Here is a 21,867-nt window from a genome sequence, read left to right as displayed (position 1 = left end):
TACTGCTGTGCTATCACTCCAGCCCCTAAGCTGAGTAGTTCTATCATATATCGAATATATATTTACATATGATATGTTCATATATTTTTATATATCTAAAATATTTTGCAATTAGGAATAAAATTATTTGGCAGAGATTCTGGTTCTTACCCTTCACTCCCCAAGTTCCATTCTCCAGTCTCTTAACTGACTGCAGGAGCATGATGACACAGGGTTCGGGTTTGTTTGTTTTGGGGTTACACCCTTCTGGCTCTGCACCCAAAGATCGCTCCTGGTGATCTCCAGGGGAGCTTTTGGGGAGTGCCAGGGATCGAACCCAGGTGGCCTTGTGCAAGGCAAGCACCTTACCTACCTTCTATATTATCTCTCCGGTTCCACATGAAGGCACAAATACAGTAAGTTTAGGAAGTCTTCCTGGAAGAGGGGGATTGTGAGGAGGGATGACGACATGGAGAGAGGTGATGTTGCCTCACCTGCATCCTCTCCTTTGAGTCATGTCTCTTGGTATGAATTGGCATTCTGATAATTAGCTTCATTGTCAGCACTGAGTGTCTCTTTCCCGAGGAGCCGACTACCTTATTATCCAGAGTGGGGTAGAGGCACCAGTTGAATTGTCCCAGGCTGGATCAGGGGCTTCTATAGGAGGAACAAAGCTTCATATGCTGTGTGAACGTATCTTTACCCCCTCCTCGTTAGTCCTGACATTGAATTAGGATTTCCCACCAACTTTTGGTGCTAGGGATTGAACCTAAGACTTCACGCATAAAAGGTCTCCTGCTGAGCTATATTCCCCAGATCTTGAATTTCTTGAATAGAGACACCCCGCCCCCCTGCAGTGCAGGGGAGGAAGTAAAGGGATTTGAGGAATGGGCTTAAGAGCCAGGAATATAGCTTAATGGGTTGAGCATATGCTTTTCTTGTTTTTGTTTTGGGAACACACTCAGTTGTGCTCAGAGAGTATTCTGGATTCTGTGCTCAGGGATCTCAGGGAGGTTCTCAGGGGACTATATGTGGTACAAGGGATTGAAACCAGATTGGGTACATGCAAGGCAAGCGCTTTACTTGCTATACTATCTCCACCCCATGCATATGCTTTTCACGTACGAGGCATAGTATCCCTGGTACCATGAGGTCACTAACCCACAAAGAAAAGTGGGCTGGGAGGCCGGAAAGCTTGCACATGGCCTACCAGATTCAATCCCAGCACTACATTTGGTTCCAAGCGCACCACCAGGAGTGACTCCCGAGTGCAGAACAAGAAGTCAGTTTGGAGCACAGCCAGGTGTGCTTCTGCACAAAATTTTCTTTTCTTTATGTATGATCCTGAATTCTTTCATCAGATTGTCTGGCTTTGTATTAACTAGTATGGGGAGTTGGCTCAATGGGTGAGAACAAAGGTTCTTTTTGTTGCTTTTTGGGGGGGAGGTCACTCCAGGGAGTGCTCAGGGCTTACTCCTGACTTTGTGCTCAGGGATCATTCCTGGCTGTGTGTGTGTAGCTATATGTAGTGTCAGATCAAGCCACCAGGGTCAGCTGCATGCAAGGCAAGCACCTTTACCTCCTACTATCTCTCTGGCACATGCTTTGAATGTGGGTGGCTTGGGTCTCATTCCCAGAATTCCATGGTATCCTGAGCACCATCATGTATGGTCCCAAACCAAAACCAATTAGTATGACAATTATAGATATATCTATGTTTAAATATAAACAGATAAAGATGGTGAACCCTCATATAGCCAATGTAGTCATATTTCAGCTTCAATATTCTCAGCACTGGGACTAAGATTATTTCTCTACCCTTCCCAACCCCAGATTACACAGCCAAGCTTGGGTGGCTATATGTCCTACCTCTGTGATCTTAATTTGCTTATTCATTGATAAATATTTCTTTATTAAACACTCCATAAGTCAAGCAGTAAATTTGTTGAGGACCAAGTATACGTCAAGTACTTCAGAAATTTAATTTTATTCTTACCTGTTATTATCTCTAACTAAGAGATAATAGAATTGAACCTCAGTGAGATTAATGACTTGCCCAAAGCACTAGCTTTATATTGTTTTTTTGGGAGACCTCCCAAGTGGCATTCAGGAAGCCTCAGTGGGCCCTCCTCCTGGCAATAGGTTCAATACAAGGGCTGCTGGGCCTCGTGGTGCCCCATGGTGCCAGGCCACCCCAGCTCAAGGTGCCTCAATGACTTCTTTTGGAGATGCTCGGGGACCAGGTGGTGCTGCGGATGTAACTGGGACTGGCCACATAGAGGGCAGGTGCTTTAAACTCATATAATCTTTCAAGTTTCATTCGTGTTGGGTTTTTTTCCCTCCCATCCCATGGTCTTGACTTTGAATTACTGTATATCACATTGTCTACTGAGACAATTGTCATCTTCATTCACAGAATTACTGAATCTATAGCCAGGCTCTGTGCTGAATGAAGAGACGAAATCATTTCTGCCTTTAAGAAACTCGATAGACATTAACAATTCAGAGTGTTAAATATTACCATGAATTTATGCAAGGCAGCTAAACTGAAGAGTGAAACAGCCTTAGTGGGTCAAGGAAAACCTCCATGGAGGAGCTGATTTAAACATGTAAGACAAAGCAAAGGACCATGAGAGTGGGCACTCAGAGCAGGCACACACATTTCTTCCTAATGCTTCAGGAAGAAACAGTAAGTGCAGCAGGCATAAAAGCTGGAGGTGGCGATGTTAAGTTCCTGGGAACTGTGAGTAGAGTATTTCAATAAAATAATGCAAGGTTAAATGATGGAGCACTGAAAAACAAGGCAGGAGAAACAGGCAGATCCTTTTGTTTGTTTTGGTGCCATATGTTTATGCTCTTGGTTCTTTCCTCAGGAATTACTGCTGATACTGCTCTGGGGACCATATGGGATGCCACGGATTGAACCCAGGTCAGCTGCATGCAGGACAAGTGCCCAACCTGCTATACTATCCAGCCTAGAAACTGGGCAGATTTTTTTTTTTTTGTGATACCAGGCAATGCTCAGGGGTTGCTCTGAACTCAAAAATTACTCCTAGCGGTGCTTGGGGGACCACATGGGATGCTGGGGATTGAATATCGAACCCAGGTTGGCCTCAAGCAAGGCAAACAAATGCCCTCCGCTGTCCTATCACTCTGGCCCCAGAAGTGGGCAGATCTTGATTGGCCTCAGAAGCTACACTCTAGAGTCTATTCAGTGAGAAGCCAGAGAATATATTTAAAAAGGACAATGACATCAAGTTTGAGTTTTAGAAAAAAAATCACTGTATGGAGAACTGACTTAAGGGGCTAAGACGGGGAGCCAATAGAGGTGAGTGAGGCTTGACAAAGACAATGAATGGTAAGGTAGAGAGAAGTGTGGAGCAATACTGGATGTGAACAAATGAGCTAAGGAGTGAGATCTGAAAGGAGAGGGCCAGAGGTAGCATAGTAAGGCACTTGTCTTGCATGCAGGTGACCTGTGCAATCCCATCTCCACATATATCTCTGGAGTGAGCCCTGACTGGAGCTGAAGGGAGCTGGGTGTTAGCCCAGAAACTTAAAAACAACCCCCCCCCCCAAAAAAAAACCAGGAAAAGAAAGCAGAATGGAGATTTTTAGTAACCTTCAAGGACTTTTTTTCTTTTTTCTCTTTGGTTCAGTACTTAGGGGTAACTCCTAAAAGGGTTTAGGGGACATAAGGGGTGCTAGGGATTGAATCCAGGTCAGCTATATACAAGGCAAGTGCCCTACCTGTATACTATCTTTCTGGACCTCCTTCAAGGACTGTTTATTCAAGACCTCAATGTGTGTCGGGTCCTACAGATTTAGGAAGTGATACTGGAAATCAAACAAGTTTCCCCCTCAACTTCAGTGACAGAAAGACCCAGAAAGGGCTCAGACCTCATGTAGTCCCCTGAGTCCTGCCAGGAGTGATCCCTGAGCACAGAGCCAGGAATCAGCCCTGAGCACTGTCCAGTGTGCTTCCTTCCCTCACTCCTCCCAAACGGTGCAGAAGGTCAACTAGCACCTTGCTCAAGGTCAGAGTAAAACAATGGCAGGACATAACTCCATGTTCTTTACGTGCATCACGCAGCCTCCGAAGAGGCTAGTGGCTGAGGGTGCCGTTCCAACACGACTAGGGCTAAGGCGTCCTAAGCGAGATTTGCAGGGGCTGGGCACGGCTCCTTCCTTCCTCACGGCCTCTCCCAGCCACCCCTTTCCCCAGGCTGCTTCGGTCGCAGTGAATAACCGTTGAATCAGCTCCTCCGTGCAGCACGCCGTGAGAGGCGCAAAGGTCGAGGCCCGTCTCGAGAGCCGAGGCCCCGTCGTCCGCACCAGCCACCCGGGTCGGGACAGGGCGAAGGGGCTTCCCACCCCCACCCCGAACGCTCCGTGACTTCCACGGCCGCGTCCTCGCGAGGCCCCTCCCGCGGCGGCTCCACTGTCGCCATGGCGATGAGGTGGGCGGACAGCCGTCCTATCCGGAGGCCACCCAGCCTCGCGTGGGGAGTTACCATGACAACGCCCCTGGCGCTCGGGGAGCTGGGTCCGCCCTCTGCCCCCGCGAACGGAGAGGTGGGCGGCTCGATCGGCAGCCGAGCACACGAGAGAGGCGGCGGAGGGAAGGAAAGGCGTCCCGGGCAGCCGCGAGCGCCGCAGGGCCAAAAGCCGGCGAGAGGAGCGGGGAGGCGGCGCGCCTGCGCACGCGCGTCGGGCGGGCGCGCCCCGCCGCCGCCCCGCCGCCGCCCACCTCTCGCCCGGCGGCCCGGGCGTCCCCGATCCCAGCGCGCGCCTCCCGCGCCCGCGTGCGCCTGCGCGCAGGTGTCGGCGCCGGGGGAGGGCGGCCGGCGCGCGCGTCACGTGCTCGTCCGCCCGCCGGTGCGCGGCCGCCCCGCGCGTGCGCACGGCAGCCGGCGGCTCGGGTTGCGGGCGCCGCGGCCACAGCGCCTGTCCGGCGGCGGGTCGGTCCTCGCGCGGGCCCTCCCCCTCGCCGCCCCCGGGAGGCGCGGCCGAGTCCAGCGCGGCATCCCCGATGGGGGAGAAGCGGCGCCGGCGGCAGCGGAAGAGCCGAGCCGGCGCGTGAGCGGCCCGGGCCGACCCGCGGAGGCCATGGGCGACCCGGCCCCCGCCCGCAGCCTGGACGACATCGACCTGTCCGCCCTGCGGGTGAGAGCGCCGCCCCCCGCGCGCCCTGGCCTTCCGGCCCCCCGCGGGGAAGCGGGGCGGCCGCACGTCCCGCGCGCTCCCGGCGGGCGGGGGCCTGCAGACCCCCGCCCCTCGGAGCCCCCTTCCGGTTGGCGCCCCGCCCCCGCCCCCGGCCACGTGCTGCGGCCCCGGAGCCGGGCTCCGTCCCGCGGTGCCCCGCCCCGCGCTCCCCTCCCGCGCCTGCCGCTCGGTTCGGCCCGGACTCCGTCCTTCCGCGCGTGGGGGTCTCCTCCGGCCCGGACGCGGCGCTCGCTCGCTCGCGGTGCTGTGACGCCCGCCGCCCCTGCCCTGAAGCGGCCCCCCACTGCTCCGGGATCTCGACGTCGCGACTCCCTCGACAGCCCCCCCAGCCGCCCCTGCTCCGAATCGCGTCTCTGCCCGGGCGGCGGTTTCAGCCCCCCGCACCACCTGCCCCTGCGTCGTCTCGGCCCCGCGCAGCCCGCCCTGCCCCGCTCCCGTGTCAAGTGCGGCAGCTAGAAGCGGCGTCTCCGGCCCGGGGTCGCTGGCTGGAACATCCCGAACTCTGCAGCAGCGCCGCGACGAGGGCGGAGACGCGTGCCTGGGCGGGTCGAGGGGGGCGCGTTCCTGGAGTTCGGAAACGAGCACGGGACCACGGGAGAGGATGTTTCTGTGTGCGGACTCGCAGACCGTGCCGCAGGTGGCCAGTCTGGAGACCTGGAAGAGCAGTGGGGATCTGTGTGCGTGCTGGGGAGGGGAGGTCATGGCCCCGAGGGAGGACTCGTTAGAAAAGCAAGCGGAAACGGTCGCAGCAGGAATTTCTTGGAAATATGTCTTGCCCCTCTTGGGAGCCTGCACTCTCAGTTGGGAGCCTCTAACGGCGCTGATGCGTTTTCAGCACTGAGTTCTGGGTGGGTGGGTGGGTTGGTTGGTTTTTGGTTTGGGCACCACACCCAGCGGTGCTCAAGGCTGACTCCTGGTTCTGAACTCTTGGATCACTTCTGGCGGGCCCTGGGGACTTCATGGGGTGCCGGGAATGAACCCGGATTCGCTCTGTGCAAGGCGACTGCCCCAAATGCCCTGCTATCTCTTTGACCCCCAAGGAGCTCCGTTTTAAGGAGCAGTTTGAGTATTTTCAAGGTGAACACTCCAGACTCAGGGGGTTATGTCCTGTACCCTTTGGGCGAGGTGTAAGAAGAGCAGAATCTCCCACCTCTGGGCTAGCTTCTGTTGGAACCTCTGTTTAATTGTCTTCCTTTCGATTTAGCCAGGGAACATGGCCTGTAGCGGGAAAAGCGGTCAGCCACCGAGGTGCCCTGGATATGACTGGAAAGGAATTGAAGAGCAGAGTCATGTCGTTAATTAGGTTTCTATAGGTGACACAGTTTTTCTTGCCTTTCAGGTCATAAATTGTTTGGTGCAATGTTGGGCTAAGAGACCTGACTTGCTGGAGATAAGGTGATAAGTTGCTGAGGAGGTGGACTAAATAATGAATCTCTCCTCTCTCTCTTTCTCTCTCTCTCTCTCTGTGTGTTGGTTGGTGAGAAGAGGGTTTTAGAAGAGGGAGTTATGGTCGCTTCAAACTGGTATCTCAAGTTAGGCTGATGGGATGTGAGATGGAAAAACAGGCTCCCCTATTGTGTGCTACTCTGAGATGAACCCCTACTTTCCCTTCCCACCCTGGTTGTTCTTTAACTAAGCCTACTGGTTCCTGTGACTGTGATGACAAAAATAAAAGCCGACACAACAGATAAGTCTATACCATGACCTTTGGTTTAAACCTTGTGGGACTCTGCTTGGATTTCTTCATTCCTAAACTCAGCCTCTTCTGGAAGTTTGGTGTAGACTGGACCCTCAGTTGAGGATTTTGAGCAATTCTGTAAAAACCCTCTGATACGGTGTTTCCATTCTGAATGTCTCTGCTTGAAGTAATGTTAATCTTTTTCTCAGTTGACCTCTGCCTTATTCACCAGAGAGCTCAGCGATCTCTTCCTGGTACTTGTCTCGCCTGCTTCGCCCTTCGAAGGAAGCGTTCCCATCCCCAGCCCCCGACCATTCACCCCAGGGCTGTGTGCTTGGTAGCGAACTGCTTTTTTTGAAATGGGGCGAGAGAGGACCCACTTTCTCCTTGCTACTGACCCTTATTGTATTGCTTGTCCCCTCCTCAGAGAGCGGCTGTGGCACTGTGGAGCAGCTAGCTCAGTAATCTCTGGTTCTGTTCCTCTCTGATTTTCAGTGAGAAATGGCAACCTGGAGTGTTAGCAGCAACGCCTGAGTCTGCATCATTGTGTATTGGAGGCTTGGGGCAGGGAATAGGAAAATATACTCAGCCTTTATTAGTTGGTCTTGAGGAACCCAAAATGTCTTTTTCCTTTTGTTTCAAGGTTTTGTGTGGTCGTCTGGTGATGAGTAATAATCTGGTATTAGAAGAGATTGATTTTTCATTGATCTTAGCCACCTGTGGGTAGGCCGAGTGGACCTTCCACTTTGTCATGATAGGTGCGTTTGACCTCTTCGAGGTTCCATTTCTTTACCAGCATGGTGACGTGGGATCAGATTTCTGAGTTGATTGGCGGGGGGGGGGGGGGGGGGGGGGGGCTCCTGACTACTCTCAGGGGCAAGCTTGGGGGACCATATGGGGTTCTGGGATCAAATCCAGGTCAGCCACATGCAAGGCAAATGCCCTACCTGCTGTACTCTCTTTCTAGCCCCTCTTTCTGAGTTTTTAGGTTCTAGCTTGCTTACTGTATAACTTTGGCTTTGCTCCTACTTCTCCCTTTACTCACTACTGCAGATTCTTCAAAACCCTTTACTTTTCTGCCCTTGTTTGAATTGCAGACTGTCTCCTTTAATGTTTCCCCCCTCCCACCTCTGCCCCTACTTCTGGTTGCTACTACTCCCGACCCTGTGCTCAGAAGATTCCCCTATTGTTCAAGGGTCTATGCAGTTTTGGGGACTGAACCTGTGCCTCCTGCCTGCAAAACAGGCACTCAGCCTGTTTCACTCTCTGTTGGGCCCAAATCTTCTTTTTCTTATCTATATAGTAGTGGAGATGGTTAATAGTGCTGAATTCAGTTGAAATAGTGCTGAATTTCATTCAAGAAAAGAAAGAAATATTTTCCTTAAGCTCTAGTCCAGTTTTGGCACACACCAAGTGACCATATGGCAGTCCTTATTGTTATTATTACCAAAATGACAATCAGAGAAGCCTTCCAGGCTAACTATATCTAAGCATTTCTCCCCTGGTTTATTGTCATATACAGTTTCATATGTTATTTAGTCTGCTTTATTGTACTTCATAGTATTTATTACCAGCTGACATATATATTAGTAGCCTCCAGTAAAACTGTGAGTTCAAAAAAGCTAGGATTTTGGTTCCTTTGTTCACTTTTCTATCCCCAGTGTCTGTGTAACTATTTGGCATATAGGGGGGGTTCAGATGTTTGTTGAATAAATCTGTATGATTGGCCAATAGCTCTTAGAACAAAGCTTGGTTAGAGAGAACATTCAAAAAATGCCACCCTCTTGGGTTTCTTCTTGTCCTTATTTTACATGCATGCAATTAATAATTTACCTCTTAGAGTTGTTTTTTAGAATTACACCTTGTTTCGGGATTAGCTGATTTAGAAACCCTCATCTGAGTGAAGCCCTTGAAACAGAATTAGCCAAGAGACAATTTGGTCATTTTGTTTGAAACCATCTTTGTGTCCAAACTTGATTATATCCTAGGTGAATCTTCTGACTTGAGACTCTTGGTTTTTCATAAAGAATGAATATCAGTGGAAGTGGATGGGTTAAGGAGGAAGCCAGCCCTAGGCTGACCTCTTTTCTTCTGCGTTGCTCTTTTTGTTTGACCCATTTCATAAATCATACAGCTTTTCTTTACTGTTCTGACAGCTGGAATTTTAGACTGCAGTGTCCTTGAAACTATGGGCCCGTGCTCAGTGTTGCTGTATCGAAATAATATGGAGCACCCTCAAGAGGGACTTGTTGCTAGTGCTGATGGAGATGTTCTTTTTCTAATGATTTTTGCATGTGTGTATTCTTTCAATGAATCTCATCCCCCTTTTCTCTTCAGAGTATGCAGAGTGAAACTTGGAAAATTGGCAGTTCCTATTTATTTCTGGGCTGCTGAGTAATGTGGAACTGCTACTGGATTCTAATGTGCTAGCAGTCCAGAGGGTAATGACAGATGCCTCTGGCAAGGGAATTGGAAGACTGACCATATAAAGTGGAAATAAGGAATTTTTACCAAGGACTACAAGTAGGACTTGAGACTGTTTTGGGGAGCTTGAAGCATTTGGAGTAGAGTGAAATGCCACTTTGACAAAATGATGTACCATCATTGCAGAGAAGTTTCCTGAACAAGATCTGTAGCTAGAACAATTCTGAGATGGAAGGGCATCTCCAGAAGCTATTTGAGAGTCTACCGGACTAAACTTTCTGTCTCCAGACAAAGTTGTTCGACAGAAATCTATCTAGAATATTCTTTCTTGCCTCCATCAGTCACTAAGCACATTCAGCCTGCTGTTTTGGAAATCAGAATTCAGATGCTATGGGAAAGATGAGCTCAAGTACTATACTATTTATGAATTTTTTTTTTTTTTTTTGCTTTTTGGGTCACACCTGGCGATGCTCAGGGGTTACTCCTGGCTCTGCACTCAGGAATCACTCCTGGCGGTGCTCGGGGGACCATATGGGATGCTGGGAATCGAACCCGGGTCGGCCGCGTGCAAGGCAAACGCCCTACCCACAGTGCTATTGCTCCAGCCCCGTATTTATAAAATTTTTTATTTAATATTTTTTGTTTTCGTGCCACACCTTGCTGTGCTTAGCCACATCCTGGCTCTGCACTCAGGGATCATTTCAAGGTGCTCAGGGAAACTGTATGGGCTGCCGGGTATTGAACCTAGGCTCACTGCAAATGCCTTAACCACTGTACAATCTCTCTGGTTCCTAAATTTTTTTTAATCCTTTCTTTTCTCTTTGTTAAGGTTTTTTGATGACCAGTTATTGCACACACCTTTGACTGGCATTTGTATATTTTGTGTCTTTTTTTTTTTTTTTTTTTTTGATAGAAGTGCCACACCTGACAATGTTCAGGGATCACTCCTGGACGCACTCAGGGGATGGTATAGGGTACTGGGGACTGCCCCTAGCTCCATGGAAAGCAAGAGCTCTCCATATTGTACTATTGCTCCAGCCCCCAGTTTTCACACTTGTAGTTGTGCTTGCAGGGGTCATGCATAATATCATGGTACTTGGTCACCTAGCCCAGGTGCTTGCCAGGGTTCTCACATCCTTGATTGTGGTGCTTATACATGTACTAGCCGGGAGTTGCAGTCTTAGCTGAGGCACACAAATCATAATCAGAGAGCTCATTGGGGCTGCTGAACTATTTAATCAGAACTCTGGGTCTTTCCCTGAGAAGTCCTTTTATACGCTTCGGCCTCCCTTCTTATTATTATTTACCCTAAAATCTTACAAATTTTGAGGTATGGACATTTTTTGTTAAATCAGACTGACAAATTAAGCTTGTGTTCTGTTGTTCTGTGATCAGTCATCTTGAATTATTTTGTTTTGTTTTGCCACACCCAGGACTTATCCCTGACTGTGCTCAAGGATCAGTCCTGGTGGACTCAGGCCATATGGGGTGCCAGAGGTTGAACCCTGGGCAGCTGTGAGCAGGCAAACACCCTACCCACTGTACTCTCTCTCCAGCTCCATTTTGAATCTTGATATCTAGTCTTATTTTTTTCTTTTTGGGTCATACCCTGTGATGCTCAGGGGTGACTCCTGGCTCTGCACTCAGGAAATAACTCCTGGCTTGGGGGACCATACGGGATGCTGGGAATTGAACCCGGGTTGGCCTCATGCAAGGCAAATGTCCTACCCAGTGTGCTATCGCTCCAGCACCCAGTATATTCTAGTCTTTCCCCTTTTCCAACACTCACTTTCATTACTAAGTCTCTTTTTTTTTGGTTTTGAATCATATCCAGCAATGCTCAGGGGTTACTCCTGGCTCTGCACTCAGGACTCACTTCTGGCAGTGCTCAGGGGACCATATGGGATGCTGGGGATCGAACCCAGGTCAGCCGCTTGCAAGGCAAACTCCCTACCTAATGTACTATCGCTCTGGGCCCTACATTACTAATTCTCTTAACCTTTTTTTCTTTCCTAGATTAAGGAAATAGGCAAAAAGTCTATTCTCAAATTTCTCCCAAGTCTATTCTCAAATTCAATAAGTCAATTCTCAGATTTCATAAATGACCACAGAATATAGAAAGAGAAAAATATTTGTGGGAAGTCTCCATAGCGTGTGTTTGTTTTCTCTTTTCTCTTGTTTTTGCTTTTTTCCTCCTAGCAAATGGTTTATTAACAACAATACAAAATTAATTGTTTTGGTTCTGCTTTGGGGAGCACGGTTTGGGATTTGGGTGGTAACATTCGAAATATAGTGGTGGGAAGGTGCAGTGGTGGTGGGGTTGGTGTTTGAATAGTAAATGTAATGAATCATTGTGAACAACTTTATTAAAATAAAATTAAAATAATTTGTTAACGTGAATCTGGGATTATCCATCTAGAGAAGTCCTTCCAGAAGGTAACTAGAAAATTGAAACTTCTGTTCTCGATGGAGGTAGAGGACAGTAGGGGGGAGAAGAAAGGGATGGAATTGTAGTGACTCTCCAGAGTATCCAGTGGCCAGGTAGCCTGAGGATGCGCATGCTAATAATGGGTAAAATTCCCTGTTCTTTTTGATGGAAGATCTAAAAGCAGGTGTGGAAGATACAATGATGAGCAAGGTTGACGCAGTTTTCCTACAGTCAATAGGAACAGTAATGAAGTAATCATATAATATATCTTTGTAAAATTACAAACCATGGTAATGACTATTGCAGAGAACTTTAGCATGCTATGAGAACATATGTCAATAATTGTTTTTACGTGGAATTTTTTTTTTTTTTTTTGCTTTTTGGGTCACACCCGCCAATGCACAGGGTTCCTCCTGGCTCTTGCACTCAGGAATTACTCCTGGTGGTGCTCAGGGGACCATATGGGATGCTGGGAATCGAACCCGGGTCGGCTGCGTGCAAGGCAAATGCTGTACCCGCTGTGCTATCGCTCCAGCCCCTACTTGAAATTTTTTAATCAAAAAAAATTTTTTTTTGAGGGAGCTCAACCAGCTGTGCTTGAATGACCCTAATGTCGTGCTAGAGATCACATCTGGGTTGACGACCTTCAAGCCCTGTACTGTTTCTCTGGCCACTGTTTTCAGTTTTGGTTTTGGTCCATACCTGGCCGTGCTCTGGGGTTACTTCTGGCTCTGCACTGAGAATCACTCCCATTGATGCTTAGGGGGCCATATGGGATGCTGGAATCAGTTCCAGGTTGGCTGCATACAAGGTGAGCACCTTCCCCTCTGTACTATCTCTCTGGCCCCTGTTTTGACTTTTTAAAAAATAAGGATATTTGGGTGGTCAGAGAGATAGTATAGGGGTTAAGGCACTTGCCTTGCTGTGGCTAGCCCTGATTCAGTCCCTGGCACTGCCAGGTGTCACTCCTGAGAACAGAGCCAGTAGTAGCAGATGCAATCCAAAATAGGAAGGGAGGGAGGGAGGGGAAGGAAGGAGAGGAAATAAGGAGGGGGAGGGAAGGAAGGAAGGAATGTGCGTGTATATTTAAGATATGCAGTATGACGTTTCAATATACATGGTGATTACTACAGACTGGCATATCTGTCTCCTATAGTTGCCGTGCATGTGCTTCATGCATGTGTTTGTGTGTGTGTATGTCACTAGATAGTAATAATCTTGAGTGGTGACTTCTTTGGGTTGGAAGGAAAGTAACGCTCACAGAAATAAGCACCAAGAGGCCCAGTCTTAGACCTAGTTCTTAAGATCTGTGGGAAGTGGGATGCTTCCTAACATTAGATAGATCTACGTATAAATAAATGAGACTCAATTTACATTGTGATGAGTGGGGTGTGTAGGGGGAGTGTTACTGGCTTTGCATGTTTCAAATGATAAAGAGTCGAGGAAGCTGCAGTCTTGGGCTTCTTGGAGTAACCAGACTCTAGAAACAGTTCAAATATCAGCAGGATGGCAGCACAGATGAAGGTGGGGTGAACTGTGAAAAGTGTTAAATGGCACAGACTTTGGGAGGAACTGTAGGGGCTGGAGAGATACCTTTCTTTTCTTTTCTTTTTCTTTTTTCTTTTCTTCTTTTCTTCTTTTCTTTCCCTCCCTCCCTCCCTCCCTCCCTCCCTCCCTCCCTCCCTCCCTCCCTCCCTTCCTTCCTTCCTTCCTTCCTTCCTAACCAGCTATGCGCATGCTTACTCTTGGCTCTGCTTGGATGAAACCCATGTCAGCTGCTTGCAAGCGGTAGGGCGTTTGCCTTGCATGCAGCCAACATGGCCGACCCGAGTTCGATTCCTCCGCCCCTCTCGGAGAGCCCGGCAAGCTACCGAGAGCATCTCGCCCGCACGGCAGAGCCTGGCAAGCTGCCCGTGATGTGTTCGATATGCCAAGCACAGTAACAACAAAGTCTCCAACAGAGACGTTACTGGGCCCGCTCAAGCAAATCACCTTAATCCCTGTACTATCTCTCCAGCACAGTGGCTGGAGAGATGAGAGATGAATGGAGGCTTTCTTGGCCTAAGAAAAATTGTGATGCTTTGTAAGGAAGGATATAAGCCCTTTGAGTATGGAACAAGTACATAGGCCCTTTGACTTCATCTGTGAAGTTGATGCCGCAAAGAAGGAGGATCTTATAAGACCAATGGGACAGGTAGAATGGAGAGTTTTTGTGATTGTACCTGAGAACCCTGTCATTCAGAGTCCTGACTATGTTAAGTGCATCTGGCAGTTACTGTACCTCTGTCCGTCCTGTCCTTAGGCTGAGCAGCCGTATTTATTTATTTATGTTTCAGGGCCACATCCAGATGTGCTCAGGTGCTCTTCTTGGTGTGTCACTGCCAAGAATCTAACCAGTCTCTTACATTCAAAGCATGTGCTCCACCTCTTTGAGTTCTCTTCCATCTCTAGTAGATCTCTTTATACCAGGCCTGATGTTAGTTGGTTTTCTATAAAGAATTTGAATCTTTTTCCTTTTCCCTTCTCTGCTGCAGTGTCAAAGTCTCGGCCTTACACATTCACAGTACATATTCTGTCAACTGGGCTGCCTTTCCAGGCCCAAGAATAAGAAATTTTTTCCTTGGAAAAAAATAGGGGTACCACACCCAGCTGTGTACCTGACTATCTGCTCAGGGATCACTCTTGGTGCCTGGGGGACCAGGTGGGATACCAGGAATCAAACCTGTGTCGCTGCATGCAAGGCAAGTGAGTGTGTCCTGCCTGCCGTAATATCTCTCTGGCCTAGAAATTCTTTTTTTTTTTTTAAATTAATTTGTTGAATCACTGTGGGAAAAGTTACAAAACTTTCAGGTTTAAGTCTTGGTCATGCAATCATCAAACACATTTCCCTTCACTAGTACTTATTTTTCACCAAGAACCCCATATACCCCCCCAACCCTCCCAATGCCTGTGAGGCAGATGAATTCTAGTTAACACTCTATCTACTTTGATTAGATTCATTATTTTGACAAAAGATGCACCATTATTATTTAGAGTTTACACCCCAAAATCAGACCTGCTGAAAAGGCATTGTGAAATAATTTGTTTTCTACAGCTGGTTACAAGAACCAAATGATGTCGCGCGGCCACAATAGCGGCCGCTCGGTTTTGGATTTCTGATATTTTACTTATTAAGCCTGGAAGTATTTCTGCCGAGAGTCAGATAATTATAAGATTGGTTTCTGTGGCTCTAGACCCTTGGCCGTGCCGGAGAGCCTCTCGTGGGGGGCAACTCATGACCTCGGTAGGGCGTGAAGGACAAGCTGGGAACACCCCCCTTCCCATGAGGTTAGGCCTAGAAATTCTTTGTTTTTTTTTTCTTTTTGGGTCACACCTGACAATGCTCAGGGTTATTCCTGGCTCTGTATTCAGGGGTTACTCCTGGCAGTGCTCAGGGGAACATATGGGATGCTGTGGATCAAATCTGGTTCTGCCGCATGCAAGTCAAATGCCCTACCCACTGTACTATCACTCCTGTCCTCTGGCCTAGAAATTCTTAAGTTTTTCATCTGTTTTTATTGGTTTCTGGCACATCCAGTGGTGTGGTGCTACTCTCAGTGTGATGCTTGACTGGAGATTGAACTCAGGCCTCTTGCATGCAGACCATGCGCTTCAGACCTCTGAATCATCTCTTTAACTCTCAGGAATGGGAAATTCTTTTATTGGGGGGAGGGGCGATTTCCCACGCATTAGTCAGGGGCCTAGAGGCCCCTCCTCAGAAAGCGCTGTTCCTCGGGCCCTGTGGTGCCATACCCAGCACTGCTTGGGGGCCTCCAGAATTGCAGACAACAATGCTCGGAGAAGTGTGTGGTGCTGGGCATCATACCTACTCATCCTATACAAGGCATGTGCCCTAACTACTTTACTGCCTCTACAGCCCTAAGAATGGGACCATTTGAGACTAGGAGTTGAAGGATGTGAATTGGGTCCAGGAGGAGTTTTCACTGCACAGCAGACCTAGTAGGGATAGCCTGAAGATCAGTAGAACTGGGTGAAAAATTTCATCACCTTCAGTCCACCTCGACTTTTGCTTCCCATGAAGTCTTCCTCCATTCTTCTCATACATCTTACATGTTTACACTTAATATGTAGAACCTTGTATTGAATACTGTTTTCTGTGCTTTCCCCCTCTTCTGGATGAGGGATCATTTCCTGTTGATTGCTCACAGAGTCTACAAAATACTGAACTCATTATTACTCACTTGGTAAGAAATGAATTCAGTGTTCCTGTGCCTTTCCTACTAGATTCGATCCACGGGCAACAAAGCATACTTTGTAATGTTAGATACCATGGGACAGAGAACAATACAAGTATGGATGCATTCTGTTTCTCATCTAGGGTGGCATTGCTCTCCAGGGGGTGCTTGGAAATGTTAGAAAGGGAGTTTTAATTGTCACTGTGTCTGAGGAGCACTAACAGCGATTTGGTGTGTGGGGATTGGGGATATTAACTATCCTGCAGTGTCTGGGCCAACACAAGGAACAATTGTTTTTCCATCCAAATTGTCAACAGTGCCTCTTGTGATTTTGTTTTGGTTGTGGAAAAGGTCAGGTGAAGGACGAGGCAGGTTTCTTCCATGTTGTTGAAGTAGTTCCTTGGTCCCCTTGTTTATTTTTTTCTGGGTGGGAGAGGAATATAGGCTTTAAATTCTTTTGTGCATGGTACATACCTCTTACAGCTTTTGTTTGCCAGCGCCCCTCTGAAGGTAAAATGGGGAGACTCTAAGTCCCCCTTACAAGGAAGGTAAGATACACATGAACACGATCATATTTCAGTCATATAGTGTTTCAGAACAGTCCCTTCACCAAAGTTCATTTTCCGCCATCTCTCTCTCTCTCTCTCTCTCTCTCTCTCTCTCTCTCTCTCTTTCCTTTTAGGCACTGTGGTTTGCAACTGTGACTGAAAGGTCATCATGTGTATTATTTTACCTCCTTTCAGTCCTCAGCTCTTGTCCAGAGTGGTCATTTCCAACTATCATTGTTATTGTGTTCCCTTTTTTGTCCTAACTGCACCTCCCCCCCGGGCCCCACTTGTGGCAAGCTTCCAACCATGGACCAGTTTTCCTGGCCCTTTCCTACATCTTTGGGTATTATTCTCGTTCTGTGTTTTATATCCTGCAAATGAATGTGATCGTTCTGTCTGTCCCTCTCCCTCGGACGCATTTCACTCAGCCCGATATTCTCCACGTTATCCGTGTATAAGCAATTTTCATGACTTCATCTTCCCTAACAGCTGTGTAGTGTTCCACTGTGTATATGTGCCATAGTTTCTTATGTAGTCATCTGTTCTTGGGCACTTGGGTTGTTTCTAGATTCTGGCAATTGTGAATTGTGCTGCAATGAACATAGGAGTGCAGGTGGCTTTTCTGCGTTGTGTTTTTGGGCCGCTGGGGTACGTCGAAGTGGTATTGCTGGATCATCGGCAGGCTCATATTCTGGCTTTTTGAGGAATGTCCATCTTGTTTTCCAGAAAGGCTGGACCAGTTGGCATTTCCACCAGCAATGAATGAGAGCCCCTTTCTCCCTACATCAGCACTGGCTGTAGTTGTTCTTTTTCTTTTTGATGTGTGCTAGGTTTTCCTATTTTCTTCCTATCCACCTTCCCACCTGCTTTCCCTTCCTTCAGTTCTTTCTCTTTCTTGCTTTCACACCTTGTGTATAACCTCAGGGTTTATGCTCAGGAATTGCTCCTGGCAGTGCCAGAAATCAAACCTGGGTCAGCCACATGCAGACTAGTACCTTAACTCCTTTATTATTTCTCCGGTCCCTCACCTACTCATTTCTTTAAAAGCACATTTGTAAGAAAGTGGCTGAACAAAATCTGGAAAAAACCTGAGTGCCAGAGAACAGATGACTGGTTAAAGAAACTAGTGTATCTACACAACGGAATACTATGCAGCTGTTAGAAAAATGAAATCATGAAATTTGCGCATAAGTGGATCAACATGGAGAGTATCATGCTAAGTGAAATGAGTTAGAAAGAGAGGGACAGACATAGAATGACTGCACTCATTTGTGGAATATAAAGTAACATAATAGGAGACTAACACCTAAGGACAGTTAGGTGTTGTTATGGTCAGGAAGATTGCTCATACGCTGGGGGAAAAGGCAGCTGGGATGGAGAAAGGAGCACTAAGTAAATGGTGGTTGGAGGCGTCGCTCAGAATAGTAGATGTGTGCTGAAAGTAGACTGTGGACCACACATGATGGCTGCTTGATGACTTGCGAACCGTAACCCCCAAAAGGACAGAGAGAGTATGAGGGACTGTGCCTGCCACAGAGGCAGCGGGTGGGAAGGGTGTGGGTGTGGGGAGGGGAGGCGAATATTGGGAACACTGGTGGTGGAGAATGGGCACTGGTGGAGGGATGGGTACTTGAACATTGTTTGACTGAAAGGCAGTCATGTAAGTTTGTAAGTCTGTAACTGTATCATGGTGATTCATTAAAATAAAAAATTATAATAAAAAATGGCTGAAGCACGTAATACTTGGTTGTTCGTTCTGAGCAACTCCAAGAAGACATGGACAGGGGTCCCCTAAAGCTTAGGGGGCATGAGGAGGAGACAGGTGAGGCACACGGAGTTTGGGAGAGCAGCGCGTTTGTTTATTGTCTTGTGTCTTAAAGGCAGAGGTGTGGTCTCAACTGCTGGGTGCTGAGGAGAAACCAGAGGGTAGGAGGTGTCTGTCACCCTATTGTATATTTTGAAGAAAAATAGCTTGGGGGGCTGGGGGGGGGTGCTAAGTGGCTGGGAGTGGAACAGCTAATTGGGACTTGTTGACGTTCTCCAGAGCTGTGCAGTGGAGCTGCCATCTAGTTTTCTAAATCTGAACTTGGGTTCTTGGTCTTGTCTAGCTTAGGTTTGGAGAAGCTGGAGAATGTCATTTATACCTTAACAAGGTCATTCTTCAGCATGAAAACTGCATTAGACCACTGTTTTTCCACCTTTTATAGAGAGTGGTCCCTTCCAAAATTGATTTTTGTTTTGGGGGCCACATCTGGTGATGTGCAGGGCTTTGAAGTTTATTGGATTCTTTATCCCCTTAAGCCTTTTTTCCCCCTTCATTTAGAACAGGTTGCTATAATAAAATTGTTTTTATTTTGGAGGGCCGGAGTGATGGTACAGGGGCTAGGGTGCTTGCCTTGCATGTGGCAGAACTTTTGGATCCCTGGCACCCCAAATAGTCCCCTGAACACCACCAGGAGTGATCCCTGAGCACAGAGCCAGGATTAACCCTGAGTACCACTGGGTATGACCCAAACACCAAAAAAAGAAAAAGTATTTTTATGTGAATTTATTTCAGAAGGGGCTTTGGGATTAGAATAAGAAGAAACATTTTTTATGCAGTAGGTTCTTCTAATCTTATTATTCCCAACAATGAGGGCTTATTCCTCACTTTGCATTCAGGGATCTCTCGGAGGTATTCAGGGCATTATATGGGGCGTCAGGGAGTGAACAGGTTGGCCACGTGCAAGGCCAGTGTCTTGCCTGCTGTGCTATCTCTCTACCTTCGCTGTATTTTTAGATGATGAAGAAACTGAGGTTTATAGAAGTTGGAAGTTAAATAATTTGCCTAAGGTTGGATAACTTAGTAAGTAGCAACTTGCTGAAGTGACCTAGTAGTAACTTGCCTCAGGTTGAGTAACCTAGTAAGTAGCATAGCTCAGTTTCAGGTATAAGTCTGACTCACTCCAGACCTGAGCTTGTTCACCCCTGTGCTGTCGAGGCCTGCTCCAAGGGGGCAGGGTATCTGTGTGGGTGCATGTGGAGGGAAGAGTGGTATGTAGCTGGCATTCTAGGCTGTGCTTTGAGCAGTTTTAATTGCAAGTGTGTGACTTGTGGCAAACAGGGTTGTGGACTTGCATAGGCTATTGCATTGTCCGTACGTTTCTATAAGAAACGGTTACTGCTTTCCAGAACCACAAGATATGGCTTAGTGGAGAGGACAGGTTTCTGGCTCTCGGGGGAAGGTGGTTTGGACCACACCCTGCTATGCTTACTCCTAGCTCTGTGCTCAGGGATTACTCCTGGCGGTGTTCAGGTTGCCGTATGCAGTACTGGAAATTGAACCAGGGTCTGCCACTTGTAAAATATGTACCTTAACCCCTGTATCATCCCTCTGGCTTGTAGAGGACAGGTTTTACTTTTATACCTAAATGTTTTTTGAGGGGAGAAAAATGACTTCACTCTTGAGCCAGAGAGATGGCTCAGTGGGCTCTACACAGCTTTACGTAACAGGAGGCCCCAGTTCAGTTTCTGGTTTTTCTGGGCTCTGCTGGGAACAACACCCACCCACTTATAGAGTTGGGTATAGCTCTGAGTTCACTGGGTGCTCCCCTTCCCCCCGCCCCCGAAAAAAAATTAAAGAAAAATTACTTCAGTCTGAGGTTTTGGGAACCTTAGGGAGCTGCTCATAAGTTGGCATTGGTGGGCACAGGCTGGGAATATGAAGCTTGATGGACTTGTGCCCAGAACTGAGTGATTTTTAGTTGTTGGACTGCTGGGCACTCTAATGACAGGAAGGCAAAGGAATTCAGAAGATTAAGACTTGAAGACCGAAGATTAAATGATTCAGGAAAAGGCCTGTTCATCTGAGAGAAAAGATTTTTCGCTTTCTTTTTTTGTTTGTTTTGTTTTGTTTTGTTTCTGGGCTACACCTAGCAATGCTCAGGGGTTATTCCTGGCTCTGCACTCAGGGATCACTCCTGGTGGTGCTCAGGGGACCATATGTGGTCCTGGGGCTGGTCCCAGGGATCAAACCGGGTTGATTGCATACAGTAGGATACCGGCTATCTTATTGCTCTAGTCCCCCTTTCCCTTTTTATTTGGCAGGGACACACCTATATGCTCAGGGGTTACTCCTGGCTTTGTGCTCCACGATCACTCCTGGCAGTACATGGGGGACTGTATGGGGTGCTGGGGATCTAACCTGGGTTGGCCATGTGCAAGGCAAGATCCCAACCTGCTGTAGTATCACTCTGGCCCTCCTTCCTCCTTTTAAATTTAATTTTATCATTTAAGTGATGCCAGAGATAGAACCCAGCGTCTCATAAAATTGAGGCATCCTCTCTACCTCTGCATTCCATCACTGTCCCTCATCCCTTAAAAATTTTTTTTGATGGTGGATAAATACATATAATGAAAATATTATAATTTTAATCTCTTTGTTTTTGACAGAGCACTTGGGCAGTATGTGGTGCCAAGCCGTTTGCATATAAACCATATGCTCCAACCTATTGAACTATTTCTCTGGCCTCATTTTCACCATTTTTAAGTATATGATTCATTAACATTAAGTTCATTCATATTGTTTAATCATCAGTACTTTATCTCTCCAGAACTTTTTCATCATCCCACACTGAAAGCCTGTGGTCATCAAACACTAACCCGCCATCCCCCCTGCCCAGCCTGATTCTCCTTCCTTTTTTTGTGTGTGGAGTTGAGCCGAGAGCCAGATAGAGCAGATGCTTACTATTTGTTGAGTCAGGCGAGGAGACTTGTCTCGTGTCATTAGCCAGTTTCTCTCTCTCCTGGCTCCAGTGTTAGGTGATAACTTCTGGGAGCGAGCTAAAAAGGATTTGTGTGTGTGGTGGGGAAGGGAAAGTGGGGGGGGGGGGGAGAGGGAGAGGGAGAGGGGGAGAGAGAGAGAGAGAGAGAGAGAGAGAGAGAGAGAGAGAGAGCGTTAGTTAGTTAGGTTACTCCCCACAGGGTGCCTGGGGCTTGTGGGTTGCTTCTGATGCTCTCGGGGGACTATTGTAGTTCTAGGGATCGAACCTGGGGCATTTGCATGCAGAGTGTGTGCTCCAGTCTTTTAAGCCCTCTTACCAGCCCCCTGAAAGGAATTTTAAGTAAAATGGCTAGATAGAGTCATAAGAGGATTAGGTACTGGAGAGAAATGAAAAATATACCAGGTGGTGCTCAGGGTTTACTCCTGGCAGGCCTCAGGGGACCATAAGGAATGCTAGGGATTGAACCTGGATCAGTCACATGCAAGGCAAGTACTCGCTGTACTATCTTTCTGGCTCCAAATTTCTCTTTTGTGTTTAATTCCTTTACCATCTCCCAGCTGTCACTTGCTATGACTGAATAGTCATC

General features: G+C 47.7%; 1 protein-coding gene across 11 annotated transcripts in view; it reads left to right on the top strand.

Moving 5' to 3' along the window:
- The first annotated feature begins 5,061 nt into the window (after positions 1-5,061).
- MINK1 (misshapen like kinase 1) overlaps positions 5,062-21,867 on the top strand; it is a 62,752-nt gene continuing 45,946 nt past the window's right edge. For all 11 annotated transcript variants that reach the window (XM_056115253.1, XM_056115255.1, XM_056115254.1 and 8 more), the window contains exon 1: positions 5,062-5,145. In XM_056115253.1, coding sequence (XP_055971228.1) covers positions 5,089-5,145 — 57 coding nt within the window. In that variant the 5' untranslated portion in view covers positions 5,062-5,088. The remainder of the gene's footprint in view (positions 5,146-21,867) is intronic.

The sequence above is a fragment of the Sorex fumeus genome, unplaced genomic scaffold (assembly GCF_029834395.1).
Source record: "Sorex fumeus unplaced genomic scaffold, SorFum_2.1 ptg000028l, whole genome shotgun sequence".
Classification (NCBI taxonomy): domain Eukaryota; kingdom Metazoa; phylum Chordata; class Mammalia; order Eulipotyphla; family Soricidae; genus Sorex; species Sorex fumeus.
The sequence above is the reverse complement of the archived record's forward strand: the minus strand, read 5'-3'. Positions and strand labels throughout refer to the sequence as shown.